General features: G+C 40.1%; 1 protein-coding gene across 1 annotated transcript in view; it reads right to left on the bottom strand.

The window, feature by feature from the left end:
- The window catches only part of LOC143288993 (DNA polymerase alpha catalytic subunit-like), a 77640-nt gene extending 57166 nt beyond the window's left edge, over nucleotides 1–20474 (bottom strand). The window contains exons 1-10 of the mRNA XM_076597734.1: nucleotides 20429–20474; nucleotides 18529–18653; nucleotides 16902–16998; nucleotides 13957–14034; nucleotides 12541–12662; nucleotides 10419–10567; nucleotides 8436–8589; nucleotides 5537–5681; nucleotides 4236–4341; nucleotides 2061–2230 (exon numbers count right to left, since the gene is read on the bottom strand). Of these exons, the coding sequence (XP_076453849.1) occupies nucleotides 2061–2230; nucleotides 4236–4341; nucleotides 5537–5681; nucleotides 8436–8589; nucleotides 10419–10567; nucleotides 12541–12662; nucleotides 13957–14034; nucleotides 16902–16998; nucleotides 18529–18653; nucleotides 20429–20471 (1189 nt within the window). The 5' untranslated portion in view covers nucleotides 20472–20474. The remainder of the gene's footprint in view (nucleotides 1–2060; nucleotides 2231–4235; nucleotides 4342–5536; nucleotides 5682–8435; nucleotides 8590–10418; nucleotides 10568–12540; nucleotides 12663–13956; nucleotides 14035–16901; nucleotides 16999–18528; nucleotides 18654–20428) is intronic.
- Between the last annotated feature and the right edge of the window lie 206 nt (nucleotides 20475–20680).

Genomic DNA, 20680 nt, shown 5'->3' with positions numbered 1-20680 from the left:
GGTCATACACATAAAAGCCCACTCACGTATATACGAGTGAACATGGGAGTTGCAGCCCACGAACGCAAAAGAAAGAAAAGAAAGAAAGAAACCCTTTCACAGTTCAAGTCACAAATGATCATTCATCCTTTTTTTCTTTTTCATGCGGGTATGACAAAATGTTCAGCGTATCAGCATGGCCACAGATTTCTTCACACAGCATGCAGAGAAAAACATACATGTATACAGGTAACCTACTTCCGGGAGGTTATCGGCCATAGCTACTTTCGTTTTCTCCGCATAGGCGGGTAGTAGTTTGCACAGGACAGGAATCAGACTCCCTGCCAGACTCTGCACTAGTAGGTCACGGTAAAGTATGTGTAGTTAAACTTCCTTTTTCTCCCACAATACTGACAACATACAAGTCTTTGTCAGCTCTCACTTATCAGCAGGGAGAAGAGAGAATTGTCTTCCTTGCTTCTGCCTTAAAAACATTTTTATTAAATCAACTCACTCCGGACGATATAGCGTTCCAGACGTAAGGTACCGTTCCGTTCCGGACGACAGAATGCTATAGCGGTTTCGACAATTAAAATTTTTTCTACGCTTTCCTCATGGGGTAGCATAACAATCGCAACTACACCTGACATTGCGAACGTGTCAAGGGTTGAATGGAAAGTTTCTTCATGAGATTCCGTAACAACACACACCACAGTGAGCCAGCAAGTTCAGGACCCCACACGACAAGCTAATCTGCATACATATCAAAAATGGCGTTGCAGGCGATACTAGTGGACATTTTTTTTTTAGCAAACTATATCATGACAGCGGCTTTTACTGCTGCTGAAGTGATTGAAATGCTTCATACTGAAGGTTTCAACATCGACAAGGATGATGAAGACGTTGAATAAAGTATCTGCAGTGAAGAAATCAATCAGCAAAAAGGTACTGAAAGCGACTCAGCTTCTGAGAGCAGTGAAAAGGGAGGGGAGTGGGCGTTCACATGACGTGAGGAGAGGGGTCAGTGGGTCAAGTACAGTATGTTTCATTCAGTTACTTTATGTTTTGTATTTTTTGTGATTTTTTTCCTAACCCTTACAAATGGGTCGTCTGTAGAGAAAAGCAAGGGAGAGAACTATTTGTCCAGAAAGAATTAAAAAACAAACAAACAAAAAAACCCAGCAAGTATGTTCTGATTCACACTGAAAACTCAACATCTGCAATCCCTTAAAACGGAGTATGGCTTCCTATTTGTCGGGTTAAAAATGGTCATACACTTAAAACCCCACTGGTACATATGAGTAAATGTGGGAGTTGCAGCCCATGAATGAAAAAACAAAACAAAAACAACCTGGGGTGTTCCCATGGCGTTGACCATTTGTCAATTTTTCACCAGGGGATTTAAAAAATAAGATAAAAAAAGAAAAACAAGCGAAGCAAGGCCTTCAAGACTCACTTGTGATACACTTCGAAAAAAAAAAACCCAAGCTTTTTATGTATTCAGTATACTTTCAAAATGTAATGTTTAAGATGAGAAAGATCATTTTAAAGCAAATTAAGTCCCCTAGCATTAATTACAGAGTAATTTCCCTTTTTTACTATCTGCACCAAAACGTCTGCAAAATAAATAAAAATTCCATGCTTAGCAAAAGAAGTTCCTGTTTGAACAAAAAATGATAATAATGACTCCTCTTGTTGTTGTGTCAGAATAAGAGGTCAAAGTGCCAAGTTTAGAGAATACAAAAAATATAAATATAACAGTAAATGCAGTTTGCATATAATTAGGCTTCTTTTTTTTATTTTTTTGTGCCCATCCCAGAGGTGCAATATTGTTTTAAACAAGATGACTGGAAAGAACTGAATTTTTCCTATTTTTATGCCAAATTTGGTGTCAACTGACAAAGTATTTGCAGAGAAAATGTCAATGTTAAAGTTTACCACGGACACACAGACAACAGAACACCGGGTTAAAACATAGACTCACTTTGTTTACACAAGTGAGTCAAAAAAAAGAACGAAACAATCTCTACACAAAAACAACGCAAGCAGAAGCCCAGTTCTCCAAAACTGCTTCACGATACCTGGCTGTTTATAGGGGTCTTCAAATGCGTCCAGCCAGTAGAATCGCAGGACCTGGGTCCCATCGTCATCCGAGACCAACGGCAGCTCTGACGAGTCCACCTGGATATCTATTTCTGTCTGGGCGGCGTCCTCACATCTGACACTTTCCCAGCCTGTTGGTCGTTCCTCACTGCAAACCCACACATCAAAACAGAGTAGAGCTTTCAGCAAAAAAACAAACAAAAAATAGTAAAACAGAGTATACCTTAAAAAAAGAAAAAAAAAGAAGTGGAAATCATAAGGTAAAGAAACAGGTAACACTCAAAGAAAACGAAAGTAATATTTTTTTCCACAGTATATTTTTCTATTTCCAGTTACTTATCATTTTAACTCTCTCCATACGAACGGCGAAAGAGACGACGTTGACAGCGTTTCACCCCAATTACCATCATCAAAATATTGCAAGCGGAAGGCTCTTATACTGAAGACGTGAATGTTGACAAAGAATACCACAATTCTGATGACGGAAGCTAAAGGTTGGGTCATTCAGACACCCACTGGACATCCGAGGGGTCTGTGTAGAGGAGAACAGAGGACTGGCCGTACTGAGTGAGTTAATAGACCACCATGCATATGTGAACGAAACAGACTTACCACTTTAATAGACCACCATGCATATGTGAACGAAACAGACTTATCACTTTAATAGACCACCATGCATATGTGAACGAAACAGACTTATCACTTTAATAGACCACCATGCGTATGTGAACAAAACAGACTATCATTTTAATAGACCACCATGCATATGTGAACGAAACAGACTTACCACTTTAATAGACCACCATGCATATGTGAACGAAACAGACTTATCACTTTAATAGACCACCATGCATATGTGAATGAAACAGACTTATCACTTTAATAGACCACCATGCGTATGTGAACGAAACAGACTTATCACTTTAATAGACCACCATGCATATGTGAACGAAACAGACTTATCACTTTAATAGACCACCATGCGTATGTGAACGAAACAGACTTATCACTTTAATAGACCACCATGCATATGTGAATGGAACAGACCTTCTTTTCTTTTCACAGAGGTTGGCAGGTAGGTGTTACATGAAACGAACTGTGAGAAAGAAGTGTGTGTGTGTGTGCGCATGTGTGTGCATGAGCTTATGAGTGTGTGTTTGTGAGTTGGCTTTTTTTTTTTTTTTTTTTTTTTTGTTATTTCTTTGTCTTCCCCTCTGTCTCCCAAGCTCAGTATTTCCTAAAAGGATTTTTTTTTGTTTCAAGGACAGCTGGATTTTTATACATGGCCATACTAACATGGTTTCCTTTTTTTCAAATGATAAACACAATGTGCAACATACTGTGCTGAGAGACAGCCTGAGTAACAAGAGCAAAACCCACATTTATTCAATTATTCATTTATCATGTCGCAAAGTAGAAACACCCTTGCAAATTCTTAATGCTCGCTGTAGTACTCTGCAATAGCTTACTGTGTTAATGGTGTACTTCATCTTCAGTGATAAGTATGACCTGTACAAAATAATGATATAATGATGATGTTTCAATATCAGAAATATAACCTTCAATGCAAGCGAAAAAGAAAAAAACAAAAACAAAAAAACAAGGTCATCTGTAATGAACTGGAGATCGTGTGTGTATGGTTCCTGTGGGTGCGTGTATATGTGTGTGTCACTGAGTGAGTGCGTGAGTAATGTGTTTGGGTATGCGGCTTGTGTTCATTGGTGCATGTGTGCGTGCGTGCACCCGCGTGCGTGTGTGTGCATGTATGTGTGTGTGTGTGCACATTGTGTGTTTGTATGTAGGTATGTATGTATGTATCTACGTATATATGCAAGCGTATACGTGCTTGTGTTCTTTCAATTTCAATTGTCTACTTTTGTTGTTGTTGTCGTTATCATTTTTTTAAATACCTGTTGCATTTCTTGAGCTAATCAACTAACATGACCTTAATTGTTTTCTCTCACCTATGTTTCAAATTATATGCATATGTTTGTGTGGGGATGTTTGAGTGAATGTTTTTTTTAATTTTTTAATTTTTATTTTTAGTGCTATTGTAAAGCGCATAGAGCTTCTAGAATATGCGCTATAGCAAGAAGTCTTAATAAATAAATAAAAGAAATAAAAGAAAAAGAAAACAGGAAAACCGTGCTGACCTGACAAGGCCAGACTTGTTCTGCACTGAGCTGTCATCAGTTTCCTGCTGCATCGACAAGTCGTCGTCATCGTCAAAATTGATGTCCGTCAGGTCCATGGCTTCTTCTGGAAAAGACGGGGCTTTCAACATCAGTCACAGGAAATGCTAACAGAAAAATGAATGAAGAAATAGATAGAAATATATTTTAAATTAACAAATCAATGTAATACAGGGCAATCAATTTATTTTCTCTTTTTTCTTCAGCTGGAAATGGATTTTAAAAAGATATATTAACAGATCAATGTAATAATACTACAAGGCAATCAATATATTTTCTTTCTTTTCTTCAGCTGTCAATGGTTCATGCGAATAAAAAAAATCAGTGCTGTCATGCATTATTTTGGCGTGTGTAGAAAAAGTGATCAAAAACTAAAAGACAATAAACCTGCTTTATCAATCATTTCTTTAAGACTCCTTTGAATAGAAAGATCCTGTCTAACTCAGACAAAAAATTAAGCAGATTAATAAAATAAAATAAAATGGGTTTTTAAAAAAGAACAGTGAAACAGCTCATTTCACAAATAAGCCAAATCTCCGGTTCCATCGTGAAGATAATGAAGTTTCACAAAAACACAAAATGAAAATGTAAAGTTCATGCTCCACACCCCTAGAACACCCCTCTGTCCCAATGTGTGTAAATTACTGTAAATTACCTTGTAAACACCCTGTATGAAGAACCCCCCCTCCAGTTCTGTGTTGCCCCATCACCTGCACCGTTTCATTGACATCACTCCCACATCTGCCCATTCCAAGTCACCCATGCACGGCCACACCTGGCGTTCATCTGTGGAGCGATGGCCTAGAGGTAACGCGTCCGCCTAGGAAGTGAGAGAATCTGAACGCGCTGGTTCGAATCACGGCTCAACCGCCGATAATTTCTCCTCCTCCACTAGACCTTGAGTGGTGGTCTTGACGCTAGTGATCCGGATGAGACGATAAACCGAGGTCCCATGTGCAGCATGCACTTAGCACACGTAAAAGAACCCACAGCAACACAAGGGTTGTTCATGGCAAAATTCTGTAGAAAAATCCACTTTGATAAGAAAAAGAAATAAAACTGCACGCAGGAAAAAATACAAAAAAAAATGAGTGATGCTGTAGTGTAGCGATGCGCTATCCCTGGGGAGACCAGCCCGAATTTCACACAGAGAAATCTGTTGTGATAAAAAAGAGAAATACAAATACAAATCTGTCACTCCTGGAATTAATCAAAAATCACTGCCATGGAAACCAAACCTCACTGTACAGGCCCGCCCTCACCATTGTATTCCACGATTTGCTGAGAGGCTTCCGTCTTGACCGCCTGTGACTCCACTTGTTCGATGTTCTCCTCATCCTCCTCCTCTTCCTCCTCCTTGGGCTGCTCCTTCACCACTACCTCCTGTCTGTTCCGTTTCATCTGTGACTGTCGTCAGTCAATACGTACATGTATAATCAGTCGACAGGGCAGAACTAGTTGCTTCAAATATGTGTGTGTGTGTATGCGCATGCTGTAAAGGAAGTTATGGTATTTCATTCTTCTGCACGGTCCCAAGGTTGTCATAGCCGAGGGGTGGCAATGGGGATAAGCTCCCATTGTCTATAAAATGCCCCTCACGGCGCGCGTCTCCAACAGCCTCTGACAACTAAGTCCAGCTCCTAGCCTGCTCGTGTGGCTTAGATATAAGCCCGGAGGAACTGCTACTACTGATAGGAGAAGGGGCGAAGGCGGGTCACCTGGCGCCTGAAAACCAGTGCTTTGGGTAGATGGGGCTCATCAGTCTGGGAAGACAGCTCATCTAAGAGAAGGAAAACTGATTTCAAACCTCCGCTGCCTTGCGGCCATACCTACTCATAGGAAAGGCTTCGGGAGTCAACCCTGAGGAAAAATCCGGGCAGATGGAGTCCGTTAGCCTCAGCAAGCAGTTCTTCCAAGAGAAGGAAAACTCCCAAGGGAAAACCCGGCCAACTGTAAACTGTTACCAGAACAGGAGATCACCAAAGACGGCACCACAGTGGCCTCTCTAAGGGGCGTGATCTAGTCAAAACCGGCTGTGCACGCACTATACGACACATGGCTACGCAGACGACATTCTTCTGCACGCTTATTTCTGGTATGGTGACACTTTTCTCCAAGTTGTTGATTGCACCATTACTATCGAAATACCTTACCAGTACTGTACTAACGTTTTGTTGTTAAGTATTCCTTTTTGACTCACTTGTGTAAACAAAGAGAGTCTATGTTTTAACCCAGTGTTCGGTTGTCTGTGTGTGTGTGTGTATGTGTGTGTGTGTCTGCACCAAAGACATGCAAAATAAATAAAACTTCCATGCTTAGCAAAAGAAGTTCCTGTTTGAACAAAAAATGATAAAAATGACTGCTCTTGTTGTGTCAGAGTATCAGATCAAAGTGCCAAGTTTAGAGAATAAAAAAAAAATATAAATATAACAGTAAACTCAGTTTGCATATAATTTGGCTTCATTTTTTTTTTTTTTTGTGCCCATCCCAGAGGTGCAATATTGTTTTAATCAAGATGACTGGAAAGAACTGATTTTTTCCCTATTTTTATGCCAAATTTGGTGTCAACTGATAAAGTATTTGCAGAGAAAATGTCAATGTTAAAGTTTACCACGGACACACACACACACACAGACAACCGAACACCGGGTTAAAACACAGACTCACTTTGTTTACACAAGTGAGTCAAAAAGTGTCATGGAAACAAGCAACAGACAACATTATCAATGACATGATGTTTCTAAACACAATACGGACATATAAGTCATGTGATGGATGTCTTCAGACCCTTCCAAGAACGTAAAAACAATATATCAGGTTTTTTCTTTTTTTATAGCTTAAAAAAAAAAGAAGAAAAAAAGCAAAAAAAAGCAGCTTTTCATGCTAACATTTCTTACCACAGCTATTTTAGGAGCACTGTTAAATGCAGCTCTTTCATGCTAACATTTCTTACCACAGCCATTTTAAGAGCACCGTTAAATGCAGCTCTTTCATGCTAACATTTCTTACCACAGCCATTTTAGGAGCACTGTTCAATGCAGCTCTTTCATGCTAACATTTCTTACCACAGCTATTTTAGGAGCACTGTTAAATGCAGCTCTTTCATGCTAACATTTCTTACCACAGCCATTTTAGGAGCACTGTTCAATGCAGCTCTTTCATGCTAACATTTCTTACCACAGCCATTTTAGGAGCACTGTTCAATGCAGCTCTTTCATGCTAACATTTCTTACCACAGCTATTTTAGGAAAACTGTTCAACGCAGCTCTTTCATGCTAACATTTCTTACCACAGCCATTTTAGGAGAACTGTTTAATGCAGCTCTTTCATGCTAACATTTCTTACCACAGCCATTTTAAGAGCACCATTAAATGCAGCTCTTTCATGCTAACATTTCTTATCACAGCCATTTTAGGAGCACTGTTAAATGCAGCTCTTTCATGCTAACATTTCTTACCACAGCCATTTTAGGAGAACTGTTCAATGCAGCTCTTTCATGCTAACATTTCTTATCACAGCCATTTTAGGAGCACTGTTAAATGCAGCTCTTTCATGCTAACATTTCTTACCACAGCTATTTTAGGAAAACTGTTCAACGCAGCTCTTTCATGCTAACATTTCTTACCACAGCCATTTTAAGAGCACCATTAAATGCAGCTCTTTCATGCTAACATTTCTTACCACAGCCATTTTAAGAGCACCGTTCAATACAGCTTTTTCATGCTAACATTTCTTACCACAGCCATTTTAAGAGCACCGTTCAATGCAGCTTTTTCATGCTAACATTTCTTACCACAGCCATTTTAGGAGAACTGTTCAATGCAGCTCTTTCATGCTAACATTTCTTACCACAGCCATTTTAGGAGAACTGTTTAATGCAGCTCTTTCATGCTAACATTTCTTACCACAGCTATTTTAGGAGCACCGTTAAATGCAGCTCTTTCATGCTAACATTTCTTACCGGAGCACTGTTAAACGCAGCTCTTTCATGCTAACATTTCTTACCACAGCCATTTTAGGAGAACTGTTTAATGCAGCTCTTTCATGCTAACATTTCTTACCACAGCTATTTTAGGAGCACCGTTAAATGCAGCTCTTTCATGCTAACATTTCTTACCGGAGCACTGTTAAACGCAGCTCTTTCATGCTAACATTTCTTACCACAGCCATTTTAGGAGCACTGCTCAGGTCCAGAGAGCGTTTGGACGTTTTCACCTCCTGTTTCGGGGCGAGAGGCTTGGGCTGGCTGGTCGGAGCCTCTGCCGCTTTCGGTTTCTGGGTGCTGGGTTTCACCAGGAAGGGGTTGACCACTTTTCTGATAACACACAGATTTTTTTCCAATGTGAAGTCACTGGCAGAAACGAAAGCTTAAAATGAAGACAGACAGAACAGTAAACAGGTCTTGAAAGTGACTGCAACGAGTGAGCAGAATTAGTCATATTACACAAAATTTTAGAGTGACCAAATTAACACCACGCCTCTCACGAGTCACATTTCTTACAACACACACACACACACACAAATCTTTTTTTTAAAAAAATACATAAACAGTCTGAGGAAAAAAAAAAAAAAAAAAAAAAGCCCTGAAGCAGAACATGAAATGCCTATTTTCAAGAGGAGTGATGGCCTAGAGGTAACGCATCCGCCTAGGAAGCGAGAGAATCTGAGTGCGCTGCTTCGAATCACAGCTCAGCCGCCGATATTTTCTCCCCCTCCATGAGACCTTGAGTGGTGGTCTGGACGCTAGTCATTCGGATGAGACGATAAACTGAGGTCCCGTGTGCAGCATGCACTTTGCGCACGTAAAAGAACCCACAGCAACAACACGGTTGTTCCTGGCAAAATTCTGTAGAAAAATCCACTTCGATAGGAAAAACAAATAAAACTGCATGCAATAAAAAAAATAAAAAAAAACGGGTGGCACTGTAGTGTAGCGATGCGCTCTCCCTGGGGAAAGCAGCCCGAATTTCACACAGAGAAATCTGTTGTGATAAAAAGAAATACAAATACAAGTCTTGGGGTAAGATAAATGAGTAAAATACAGACAGTGAACGGACCAGGAAGTCAATTCTCTCTAATTTTACACACTCACTTGGATACACCACCAAGTTTTAACCCTTTCACCACCAGTCAGTTTAGAGAGCAAATTAACCTTGTGCAGGAACCACAGAAAAGATGGTGTCAAAGAATAGCTGGGAATTCCCCTGTGATGTGTAGAAAAAAAAAAGGCCAATCCTACCACTGAAAATTAAGAGCATTAGGTTAATACACAAAAGGCCCATCATTATCTGGTTGCACTTCAGTGACATGGGTGCTTTACCTAGCTGGTGCCGAAATGCGACCATGGCGGTGAAAGGGTTAAAACGAGCCTCTCAGCTATGAAGTTACCTCTGAGTTTCCATCCAAACCTCTAAAACATCTAAGTTTTTTTTCCTTTTTCTTTAAGAAAAAAAAAAAAGAAAGAAAGGAAGGAAGGAATGAAGGAAGAAAGGACAGGAGGAGACATTCTCAATCATTTGGATACACTACCAAGTTTCAAACAAGCCTAAGCAATGAAGTCATTCCAACTTCTAAAAAAACACCTCAGTATATTTTTCAGAGGGGAAAAGAAAAAAAAAAAGACAGAAGGAGGAAATGTTCTCAGTCACTTGAATACACCACTGCCAAGTTTCAAACAAACCTCAGCAATGAAGTGATCCAAACATCTGAAATACCTTGGGGGGGGGGGGGGGGGGATTCTTAAAGAAAGAAAGGAAGAAAAAAAAGAAAAAAGAAAAAAAGAAAGAATACAATACAATACCACAGGATGAGACATTCTCAATTCTCTGCTCTTTCACAAACTCACTTGGATACACTACCAAGTTTCAAACAAACCTCAGCAATGAAGTGATCCAAACATCTGAAATACCTGGGGTGGGGGGTGGGGGGGATTCTTAAACAAAAAACAAACAAACAAAAAAAAACCCACAGGATGAGACATTCTCAATTCTCCTCTTTCTTTCACAAACTCACTTGGATACACAAGCAAGTTTGGAACAACACTCAGCAATGAAGTCATCCCAACTTCTTAGTTTATTTCTCAAAGAAAGGACACAAAGACAGTGCAGAAGATGTTCTCAATGCTCTCCTCTTTCCAGAACTGACTTGGACACAGCGGCAGCAGCAGCAGCACCAGGGGCCTTTGCCTGTTTGCCCAGTTTGGGCAGGACGGGGGTGGAGGTCTTGGCACCACCGCCTTTCAGCTCCTGCATGAGGTCGCCAAGGATGTCGTCACCCGCCACACTGACGTCCTTCTGCACAGGTACCATACGGTGAATGATATAAATAATGATGACGTCCTTCTGCACAGGTACCATACGGTGAATGATATAAATAATGATGACGTCCTTTTGCACAGGTACCATACGGTGAATGATATAAATAATGATGACGTCCTTTTGCACAGGTACCATACGGTGAATGATATAAATAATGATGACGTCCTTTTGCACAGGTACCATACGGTGAATGATATAAATAATGATGACGTCCTTTTGCACAGGTACCATATGGTGAATGATATAAATAATGATGACGTCCTTTTGCACAGGTACCATATGGTGAATGATATAAATAATGATGACGTCCTTTTGCACAGGTACCATATGGTGAATGATATAAATAATGATGACGTCCTTTTGCACAGGTACCATATGGTGAATGATATAAATAATGATGACGTCCTTTTGCACAGGTACCACACAGTGAATGATATAAATAATGATGACGTCCTTTAGTACAGACACCACACAGTGAATGATATAAATAATGATGACGTCCTTTTGCACAGACACCACACAGTGAATGATATTAATAATGATGACGTCCTTTTGCACAGACACCACACAGTGAATGATATTAATAATGATGACGTCCTTTTGCACAGACACCACACAGCAATGATAAATAATTATGATGTTCTTCGGCACAGACACCACATGGTGAATGATGAATAATAACAACGTCCTTCTGCACTGGCACCAAACAGTGAATGATAAATAATCATGACATCCGTCTGCAAAGGTATTTGTATTTGTATTTCTTTCTATCACAACAGATTTCTCTGTGTGAAATTCGGGCTGCTCTCCCCAGGGAGAGTGCATCGCTACACTACAGCACCACCCATTTTTTTTTTTTTTTTCCCTGCGTGCAGTTTTATTTGTTTTTCCTATCGAAGTGGATTTTTTCTACAGAATTTTGCCAGGGCCAACCCCTTTGTTGCCGTGGGTTCTTTTACGTGCTCTAAGTGCATGCTGCACACGGGACCTCTGTTTATCGTCGAGAGCAGCCTGAATTTCACACAGAGAAATCTGTTGTGATAAAAAGAAATACAAAAATACAAAAAAATACAAAACTGTTTGATCTCAAACTGATCACAGAGAGTGACACGGGGAATAGAGGTGAAGGCAGTCACAGAGACAGGATCGGGCAGACTTGCTTTAATTTATATTTGGTTTACTGATCTGGATCTTCGACACAATGGATACTTCTATCAAATCAAAACAGTATTTCATGACATATAAACAACCAGCAGTATCATTAACTCACTCTGGACAAACAGTTTTCTCCCTTGCTTTCCCCTGCAGACGACCCATTTGTTAGGGTTAGGAAAAAAAATCACAAAAAATCCAAAACACAAAGTAACTGAATGAAACTCCTTGTACTTGACCCACTGACCCCTCTTCTAACATCGTGTGTACACCCACCCACCTCCCTCTCTTCACAGCCCTCAGAAGCTGTGTCACTGTTAGTACCTTCTTGCTGGTAGCTTTCTTCACAACAGATACTTTATTCAACTTCTTCATCATCCTCGTTGATGTCGAAACCTTCAGTTTGAAGCATTTCAATCACTTCAGCAGCAGTAAAAAGCCGCTGTCGTGATCTAGTTTGCTCCAAAAATTTCCACTTGTATCGCCTGCAACACCATTTTCAATATATATGCAGATTAGCTTGTCATGTGGGGTACCAAGGTCAACAGCTGGCCAGCGAGTGTACAGTTACGGAACCTCACGAAGAAATTTTCCATGCAACCTTTGACATGTACGCAGTGGCCGGTGTAGCTGCAATTTTTATGCTACCCCATGAGGAAAACGGGAGAAAAAATTTTAATTGTCAAAACCGCTATAGCGTTCCGTCATCCGGAACGCTACCTTACGTCAGGATCGCTATAGCGTTCCATCGTCCGGAGTGAGTTAAACTATGCATTCATTTCAGTTCCTCAGTTCACCTCTGATTTCTTCTTGCTTGAAGCAGCAGCCGCAGCAAACATGGTCTTGATGTCCTTCTTTGGCTTGGTGCCGGGACGTACGATGTTTTTGTTCTTCTTCTTGCCACCATCTTTGGATTTGCCTGAAACAGCAAGGATATTTAACCCTCTGAGCCCCGAGTTCCTGAGCAATTTTAACCCTTCTGCCTGAGCTCCTGAGCCAAAATTTGCAAATAATTGGTCTTTAATGTGTCACGGCAGATATAAAAAGAGTGCCCTGACCACCGCTTTACCGGTGGTAGAGAAAAATGACATAATGCCTAGCCACCGGTTGAGCGGTGCGTAAACACTTTGTGTCATGTTTTGCTATTGGTTGACTTATATTGAAATCGATCTTTTTTATCCAAAGCACATGCACAAAACACAGTGAAAAGGCACGGCCATGTTGGTACTACGTTTGCTGATGTCAGAATATTACGGTTTTTCGGATTGGCTCTTCAATATAAGTCAACCAACAGCAAAACACGACACAAGTGTTTACGCACCGCTCAACCGGTGGCTAGGCATTATGTCATTTTTCTCTACCACCGGTAAAGCGGTGGTCAGGGCTCAAAGGGTTAAGGGCAAAGCCATGTCACAGCCACTGTTCCAAGACTCCCCCCTCTTGGAACGCAAGACGGAACTCACTCTCGTACAGACATCCAGTGCTCCATTCCCTTGAGCAATGGAACCTTCACAACACCAAGAACCCAGCACTGGGAAACTTTACCCTAAGGTAAAGTTGAACAGGTTGTTAATTCATCTCTGTCATTTAAATTTAAATCCATTCGCATCAAAAGTCTTCATACAAATCTTAATAAAACACACACATTCCACCAGCTCTCTATTTTCAAGTAAAGGACTTACTGAAATCTTGCGTTTGTATGATCTAAATGTAGTTGGTTTGGTTGTTCTTTTTCTTGTCTTTTTTTATTTTATTTTTTTTATTTTTTATTTTTTTTTACTAGTTTTCCTCTATGTCTGCTTTAGAATGTATGTTAACTCTCTCCATACGAACGGCGAAAGAGACGACGTTAACAGCGTTTCACCCCAATTACCACCATCAAAATATTGCAAGCGGAAGGCTCTTATACTGAAGAGGTGAATGCTGACAAAGAATACCACAATTCTGACGACAGAAGCTAAAGGTTGGGTCATTCAGACACCCACTGGACATCCGAAGGGTCTGTGTAGAGGAGAAGAGAGGGCTGACCGTACTGAGTGAGTTAAGACACTGTTGTAGTGAAGAAAGTCATAAGCCTTGTGGACACACACTTTTACTTTCTAATCAAGTATCAGTAAAGATGTATCACATTGTATTTCTTATCCTAAAGTATTCTGTGTTCCGTATTAAATGCAAGTGAGTTGATTAACTTGATCACAGTTCTGTTTCCTCACCTTCACCTTTGGCGACAGACGTCTCGTCCATATCATCGTCAAAAATCTCCCGTCCATCTTCGACATAACCCCCTCCATCTGCACAACAAAGAATAATAATAAGTATTTATGAATTATATAGCGCTGAACCTTGTGCAGAGATAAATCAAAGTGCTTTAACACCAGTCATTCACACACATGCAGAACTCTAAACTTGAGAAACTGAAAACAAAGAAGAGGCAGGAGAGGAAGGCTATTTTGGCAAGAGGTGGGTTTTTAAGGCCAGACGTGAAAGAGCTGAGTGTGGAGACCTAACGATGCGAAAGAAGTTCATTCCAAAAGCATGGTCCCGACAGTGGAGTATTTGAATGTGGGTATGTATAAACAGAGTGGATCCGAAGCCAATCGTAGAGAGCGAGATGGGGTGTAGAGGTTAAGGCAGCCACAGAGATAGGAAGGGGCAGATTTGTGAATACATCTGTAAGAGAGTGCTGATCTTGTACTTTATTCTGTGTGAGACAGGGAGCTAATGGAGCAGTCGCAAAAGAGGCAAAAACACAAGAAAGAGGCAAGCACTGATGCAATATCTCCTTACTTTTCTTCTTTTATTATGTCGCTGCCTCACCATCTGCGCTGTCTCAGTCACATTTCTCCCTCCCCTCTCATCCCAAGTACATCACATTTCTCCCACAACCACTCATCCCAAGTACATCGCATTTCTCCCACAACCACTCATCCGAAGTACACATTTCTCCCACCCCTCTCATCCCAAGTACATCACATTTCTCCCACCCCACTCATCCCAAGTACATGGCATTTCTCCCACAACCACTCATCCGAAGTACATCACATTTCTCCCACAACCTCTCATCCCAAGTACATCACATTTCTCCCACAACCTCTCATCCCAAGTACATCACATTTCTCCCACAACCTCTCATCCCAAGTACATCACATTTCTCCCACAACCACTCATCCCAAGTACATCGCATTTCTCCCACAACCACTCATCCCAAGTACATCGCATTTCTCCCACAACCTCTCATCCCAAGTACATCGCATTTCTCCTACAACCTCTCATCGCAAGTACATCGCATTTCTCCCACAACCACTCATCCGAAGTACATCGCATTTCTCCCACAACCTCTCATCCCAAGTACATTGCATTTTCCCACAACCACTCATCCGAAGTACATCGCATTTCTCCCACAACCTCTCATCCCAAGTACATCACATTTCTCCCCAACCACTCATCCCAACTACATCGCATTTCTCCCATAACCTCTCATCCCAAGTCCCCCATACACACACACACAGCCACATCAAAGATCATCTGCTGCAGTCTTAGCGCTACCAGTCCACTGGGAACTATTAAGGTTCGTTGAAATGACCATGAGGCCACACAACGGAGAAGATCCGACATTGCTGCTGAACCCAGTAGCGTTCAGTACTGCCTCTTCTGATTCAACACATGCGATTGCGCAAGACAGTACAAATAATTGCTTAGTTGCAGAGCTTAACTGAGTGAGTGTACCCCTCACCCACCTTTTGTCTTCACCAGATGTTCCATAACTCTGGTATGACAATTCACACACAGAAGCATGTTGATCAATACACACACACCCCCCCCTTTTACTCACAAGTATACACTGTGCAACACATCACTCAGTGGAGTGATGGCCTAGAGGTAACGCGTCCGCCTAGGAAGCGAGAGAATCTGAGCGCACTGGTTCAAATCACGGCTCAGCCGCCGATATTTTCTCCCCCTCCACTAGACCTTCAGTGGTGGTCTGGACGCTAGTCATTCGGATGAGACGATAAACCGAGGTCCCGTGTACAGCATGCACTTAGCACATGTAAAAGAACCCACGGCAACAAAAGGGTTGTTTCTGGCAAAATTCTGTAGAAAAATCCACGTTAATAGGAAAAACGAATAAAACTGCACGCAGGAAAAATATCAAAAAAATGGGTGGCGCTGTAGTATAGCGACGCGCTCTCCCTGGGGAGAGCAGCCCGAATTTCACACAGAGAAATCTGTTGTGATAAAAAGAAATACAAAATAAAATAAAAAACTTTTACTCACAAGTATACACTGCGCAAAACATACACAGTAAATAACTATGTTCATACACAAACACCGCACGTCGGGAAAAATATGCAAATATAAATATTGATAGAAACAAAATCATCCAATACACCATGACTGAGCAATGAAATAGTGATACTTGAATGGTTGAAATCACATACAGTACAAGACATGTGCTCAGCCGTTACTTGCTTAATCTTTCAGCAACTCATTTTGATCACATATGACCATTTAAGTAAACTTACTAATGCTAAAAATTTTTTTTAATGTTGATTAACTGGAGAAATACCACTGAAACATAAGCAGCCAAAATATTCAACAAAATGTATTGTGTTCATTTAGTTCATTCTGCTGTTCCAAAACATGACAATTCCATAAATGCACCTCTGAGGATTCCAAACAATAAGAACAAACATTACACCTTTTACATATATGTGATAGTCAGTCATGTCCGACTATGACCATCAGAACAGCAGAGGAGGAAACTGCTGTCCTGACTATTTGAGCTAGAATTTGATTATAGTGGAGAGTGTCTTGCCCAAGTTACATCCCCACTCTCTCAGCCAAGAGGGTTTTAGGACAGTCGGCACTGGGATTGTTCCCAAAGGCCAACTAGCCCACAAGGCTGCAGCACTAAGAGCCAGTGCAATTTTGCCTCCTAGTTTGAGAATCATAGTCCTTCACAAAAGACCAAGCTGTAAATGATTTCCCAATGACTGGAGAAACCATTGATAATACAGCTCTCACTTTGCTGTTGGCCCAAATGTAAACTTGTCAATCTGTGATATAAGCTGAGTGTTGGGCCAAACCTTTTTCATATTACATGTATTTCACCTTCTAAATGCAGTCCTGCTTTTACGTTATACAAATGCACTCTTACCATCATCAACGATCCAGTCATCCTCTTGACGCTGTCGAACGATATCAGAGTACTCTCCCTCTTCCACCACATCGTACACGTTTTTCTCTTCCTCCATCTGATAAAATGAAATTTAAAAAAAAAAAAAAAAATACACACTTTCATTTGAAATGTGGTACACATTTTTCTCCCCCTCCATCTGAAAACGGAACATTTTCCTTTATAACTGCTACGCTGAAATATACTGCTGACATGTTGTCCTTTGCAAACTTTTCCTTGCCTGTTGAATCTTTCTCAAGTGTAAAGTATCAGAAAATATTTCTTCCAGTGCAACCAATGATCTCACACCGATACTACATACATCAATTCTTTGATCTTGTATTCCTGGACTGTGCCTCCTATGTTAACTCATTTCTACTAGTGTGCGATCTGTAGGGGTGAATTCACACTGGATGTGTTAGTGTAACCATTGCTCAGTTTCAGTTTCAGTAGCTCAAGGAGGCGTCACTGCATTCGGACAAATCCATATACGCTACACCACATCTGCCAAGCAGATCCCTGACCAGCAGCGTAACCCAACACACTTAGTCAGGCCTTGAGAAAAAAAAAAGAAAAGAAAAGATAAATACATTAAAAAACAACAACAAAAAAACTACTACCACTACTAATAACATGTATAAGGCGCAAAAACCTGATGAAGCCAACTATAAGCATACATAAATAAATAAATAATAATTATAATATAAAAAAGTAGTAATAATAATAAGAAGAAGAAATAAATAAATAAATAAAAAAGACAATAATGATGATAAATAAGCAAACAAATGCAAAACATGGAGACACACATTCACACATACACCCACACATGCATAACAGACATGCACCAAACATGCAGCTTCACAGACACGAAAGCACAGTCAAACACACACAAACACACATGAGCCCCAACACACACACACACACACACCCTCCCCCCCCACACACACACATTACACTGCACCTCCTCTACCCCCCTCCTCATTTCTCACTGAACACTTACACAAATTATGGGATCTTTAATGTGCATAACTGAACCTATATATCATGTGTACACACACAAATAATGTCAAATACCAGCAGGTCTCTGTATATGTAGACCTTAGACACAAGCAATATCTCCACCCTCAATTCGCCAGGCACAAAATCCAAGGATCTCACACACCTATGGAACAGACATCTATTTCTCTGAAGCAAATTCATGGAAAGCATGAAAGGCAATCATATGAAAAATAGGGCTTATGGTTACCATTACGTAGAAATGCACCAACTGTTGTCACAGTCACATCAGTGGAAAATCACAAATTAACAGGCAGAAATATAACTGCTTTTGAGAAACAAAAGTCCCAGCTTTGATCAATCCGTCCATAATTTGAAAATCAATACATAGGAATATATACCAAAAGAATATCAATGGACAACTGGTGCAAATATTTGAAAGTTATTCTTTTAAACTAAGGAAAAACATATTTTCCATCACTTACATCAAACAACCTGAAACTAGTTCAGTAGTTGTTACAAAGAACTTAGTTAAGCAAACAAAAAAACACAATGTGGTACACACACACACACACACAAAATTGCACTCACACAAATAAATTAAAATTCGAACCTCATATTTATTTTTAGAACCTTGTTCCTTGGCTTTGCGGAACCGTTCTAAAGCGGCAGATCTTCCTGTCTTGTCGACCCGCTGTCGACGTGACCTTGATGTCGCAAGCGACTCTGTCGGCTGGTCTACAAAATGAAAGGAAGGAAGTGATTAGAAAACAATATCAATGGTGCATTAATGAGAAGAGAATCTTAGTTGAGAATACGCTGACTATCATGTAAACATTGTGATTTTTCAAGCTGTTCTTTTTCTTATGAAAACTGAAGAAAAATCTGAGAACAGTGTAAGTTTCTTAAGGAGGCATCACTGCATTCAGACAAATCCATATATGCTTACACCACATCTGCGAGGAAGATGTCTGCCCAGCAGCATAACCCAACACACTTTCACAAGATTCACTGTCCTTAAAAAGAGATGCTTGGTGTGGTGGCACACAGTTAAATCCTGTTCAGTACAAATATAGACATACATAAGCCATTCAGCTGATTCACATACACTCAGAAGCACATAATCTCAGCTGCGTCAAATACCCATGCGCCCGCCATCAACTTCCCTTTCACACTCGCAATAAGAAATTACTAAAAACATGTAAAACGACCTTCAAATATTAACAAGTAGGTTACAATAATAAATAAGCCTGTCTTATCAGGCCTTGAGTGCATGCAAATATTTCAGTAAAGTCTATCACTCAGAGCCTCAATAACAATAGTAATAATAACAACAATATGCAGGCTTATTTCGCACAGTATCCCCATCTCAAATGGGGCTTATCATGCTTTACAATAAGATACATAAATTTAAGACTAAGTGACATGAAAATATATATATATATTTTTTTTTTTTTAACGTACTTTAAACTAAGTGACATAAGAATGTGTAAATAATCACATGCAATATCACAGTCTCACATCACATGGGTCCCAAAATCACAGCAAGATAAAACTTATCACATTCACCCTAGTCAAAAATTACACCAAGGAACCAGGCCACGCAGAACCACACCAAAAAACATCACAAATGCACGCAGATCAGCACCACGAGCAAAAAAGATGTGTTTTGAGTGCTCTCTTGAATGTGGGTGTTGGGGTGTGACGAATGTGTGTGGGCAGTGAATGCCTCAAGGCATCTGGGTAATGAATAGAGAAGGCTGATGAGGGGAGGGGACTGCAATCACATGCTGCTGTGCTCCCCTTCATTGGTAGTTCCATACTAGGAGATTATACAAAAAAATAACAATGAATCATTTGGTTGGGGGTAGGAAGGAATAAGACAGAGGTGGGGTGAGGGGCTGGTTGTTTTGATTTGCTTTGATAATTTATACATTCACATGACCTGCAGATCCCCTGTAACTGAGACAGAATGATCAGGGTATCCTTGTCACTATTTCGAAGAAATTAAAATTACCTTTTTGAGTTGTATGAAACATAGAAATGGCAACTCATAAAGCCATGATGATGCCCCGATCATGAAAATGAACTAACTACTGCTACTACTACTGACAATTCCATGGATCTAGAGTTGATATTGCTGTTGTCTTTGTTAAAATAATTCACGAATACTCATGATACTGCAATGTATTAGAAAGAACAAAATAGGAAAGAAAAAACGGAAAATGAAAAATGCTGGCCACGATCACGAGTACCCAAAGGACGAAAAAAGAAAAAGAAAAAAATTACCCAACTTTATAACTGGATCTTGTTTAGGATCTTGTATGATATAATGTTACATACTTATTAACAAATTTATGTTCTTTTACATTACAATGTACTGGTTAACATAATCGACCATGTGTATAACTGAGCAGAAGACTGATCCCGATCACAAATTGTATTGAACTATTTAAACAGGGTTTATAGAATAACACTGGTGATCTGCGATGATCAGATCTCTACTTGTTTACCTGTGTCGTCTGCCATATCGTTGTCGTTTTTAGTGGGCGCCATGGTTCTTCAATGTTGGCGCTAAAAAGACAAGGGAGATCATTTCCATAACTACAATACGTCAACAGTCGTTTTCTTTTTGTAGAAAATGGCTTTTTAAAATGCTTCTAAAATTATTATGCTTTTGATCAGGAACAATTGTTTTTGTTTGGGTAAAAGAGTTTAAAAAATAAACTGGATGAAATATCAACGCATATTATGATGACGTTTTC

This window comes from Babylonia areolata, chromosome 13 (assembly GCF_041734735.1).
Source record: "Babylonia areolata isolate BAREFJ2019XMU chromosome 13, ASM4173473v1, whole genome shotgun sequence".
NCBI lineage: Eukaryota > Metazoa > Mollusca > Gastropoda > Neogastropoda > Buccinidae > Babylonia > Babylonia areolata.
Note: the sequence above shows the minus strand (reverse complement) of the source record. Positions and strands in the feature narration are given on the sequence as shown.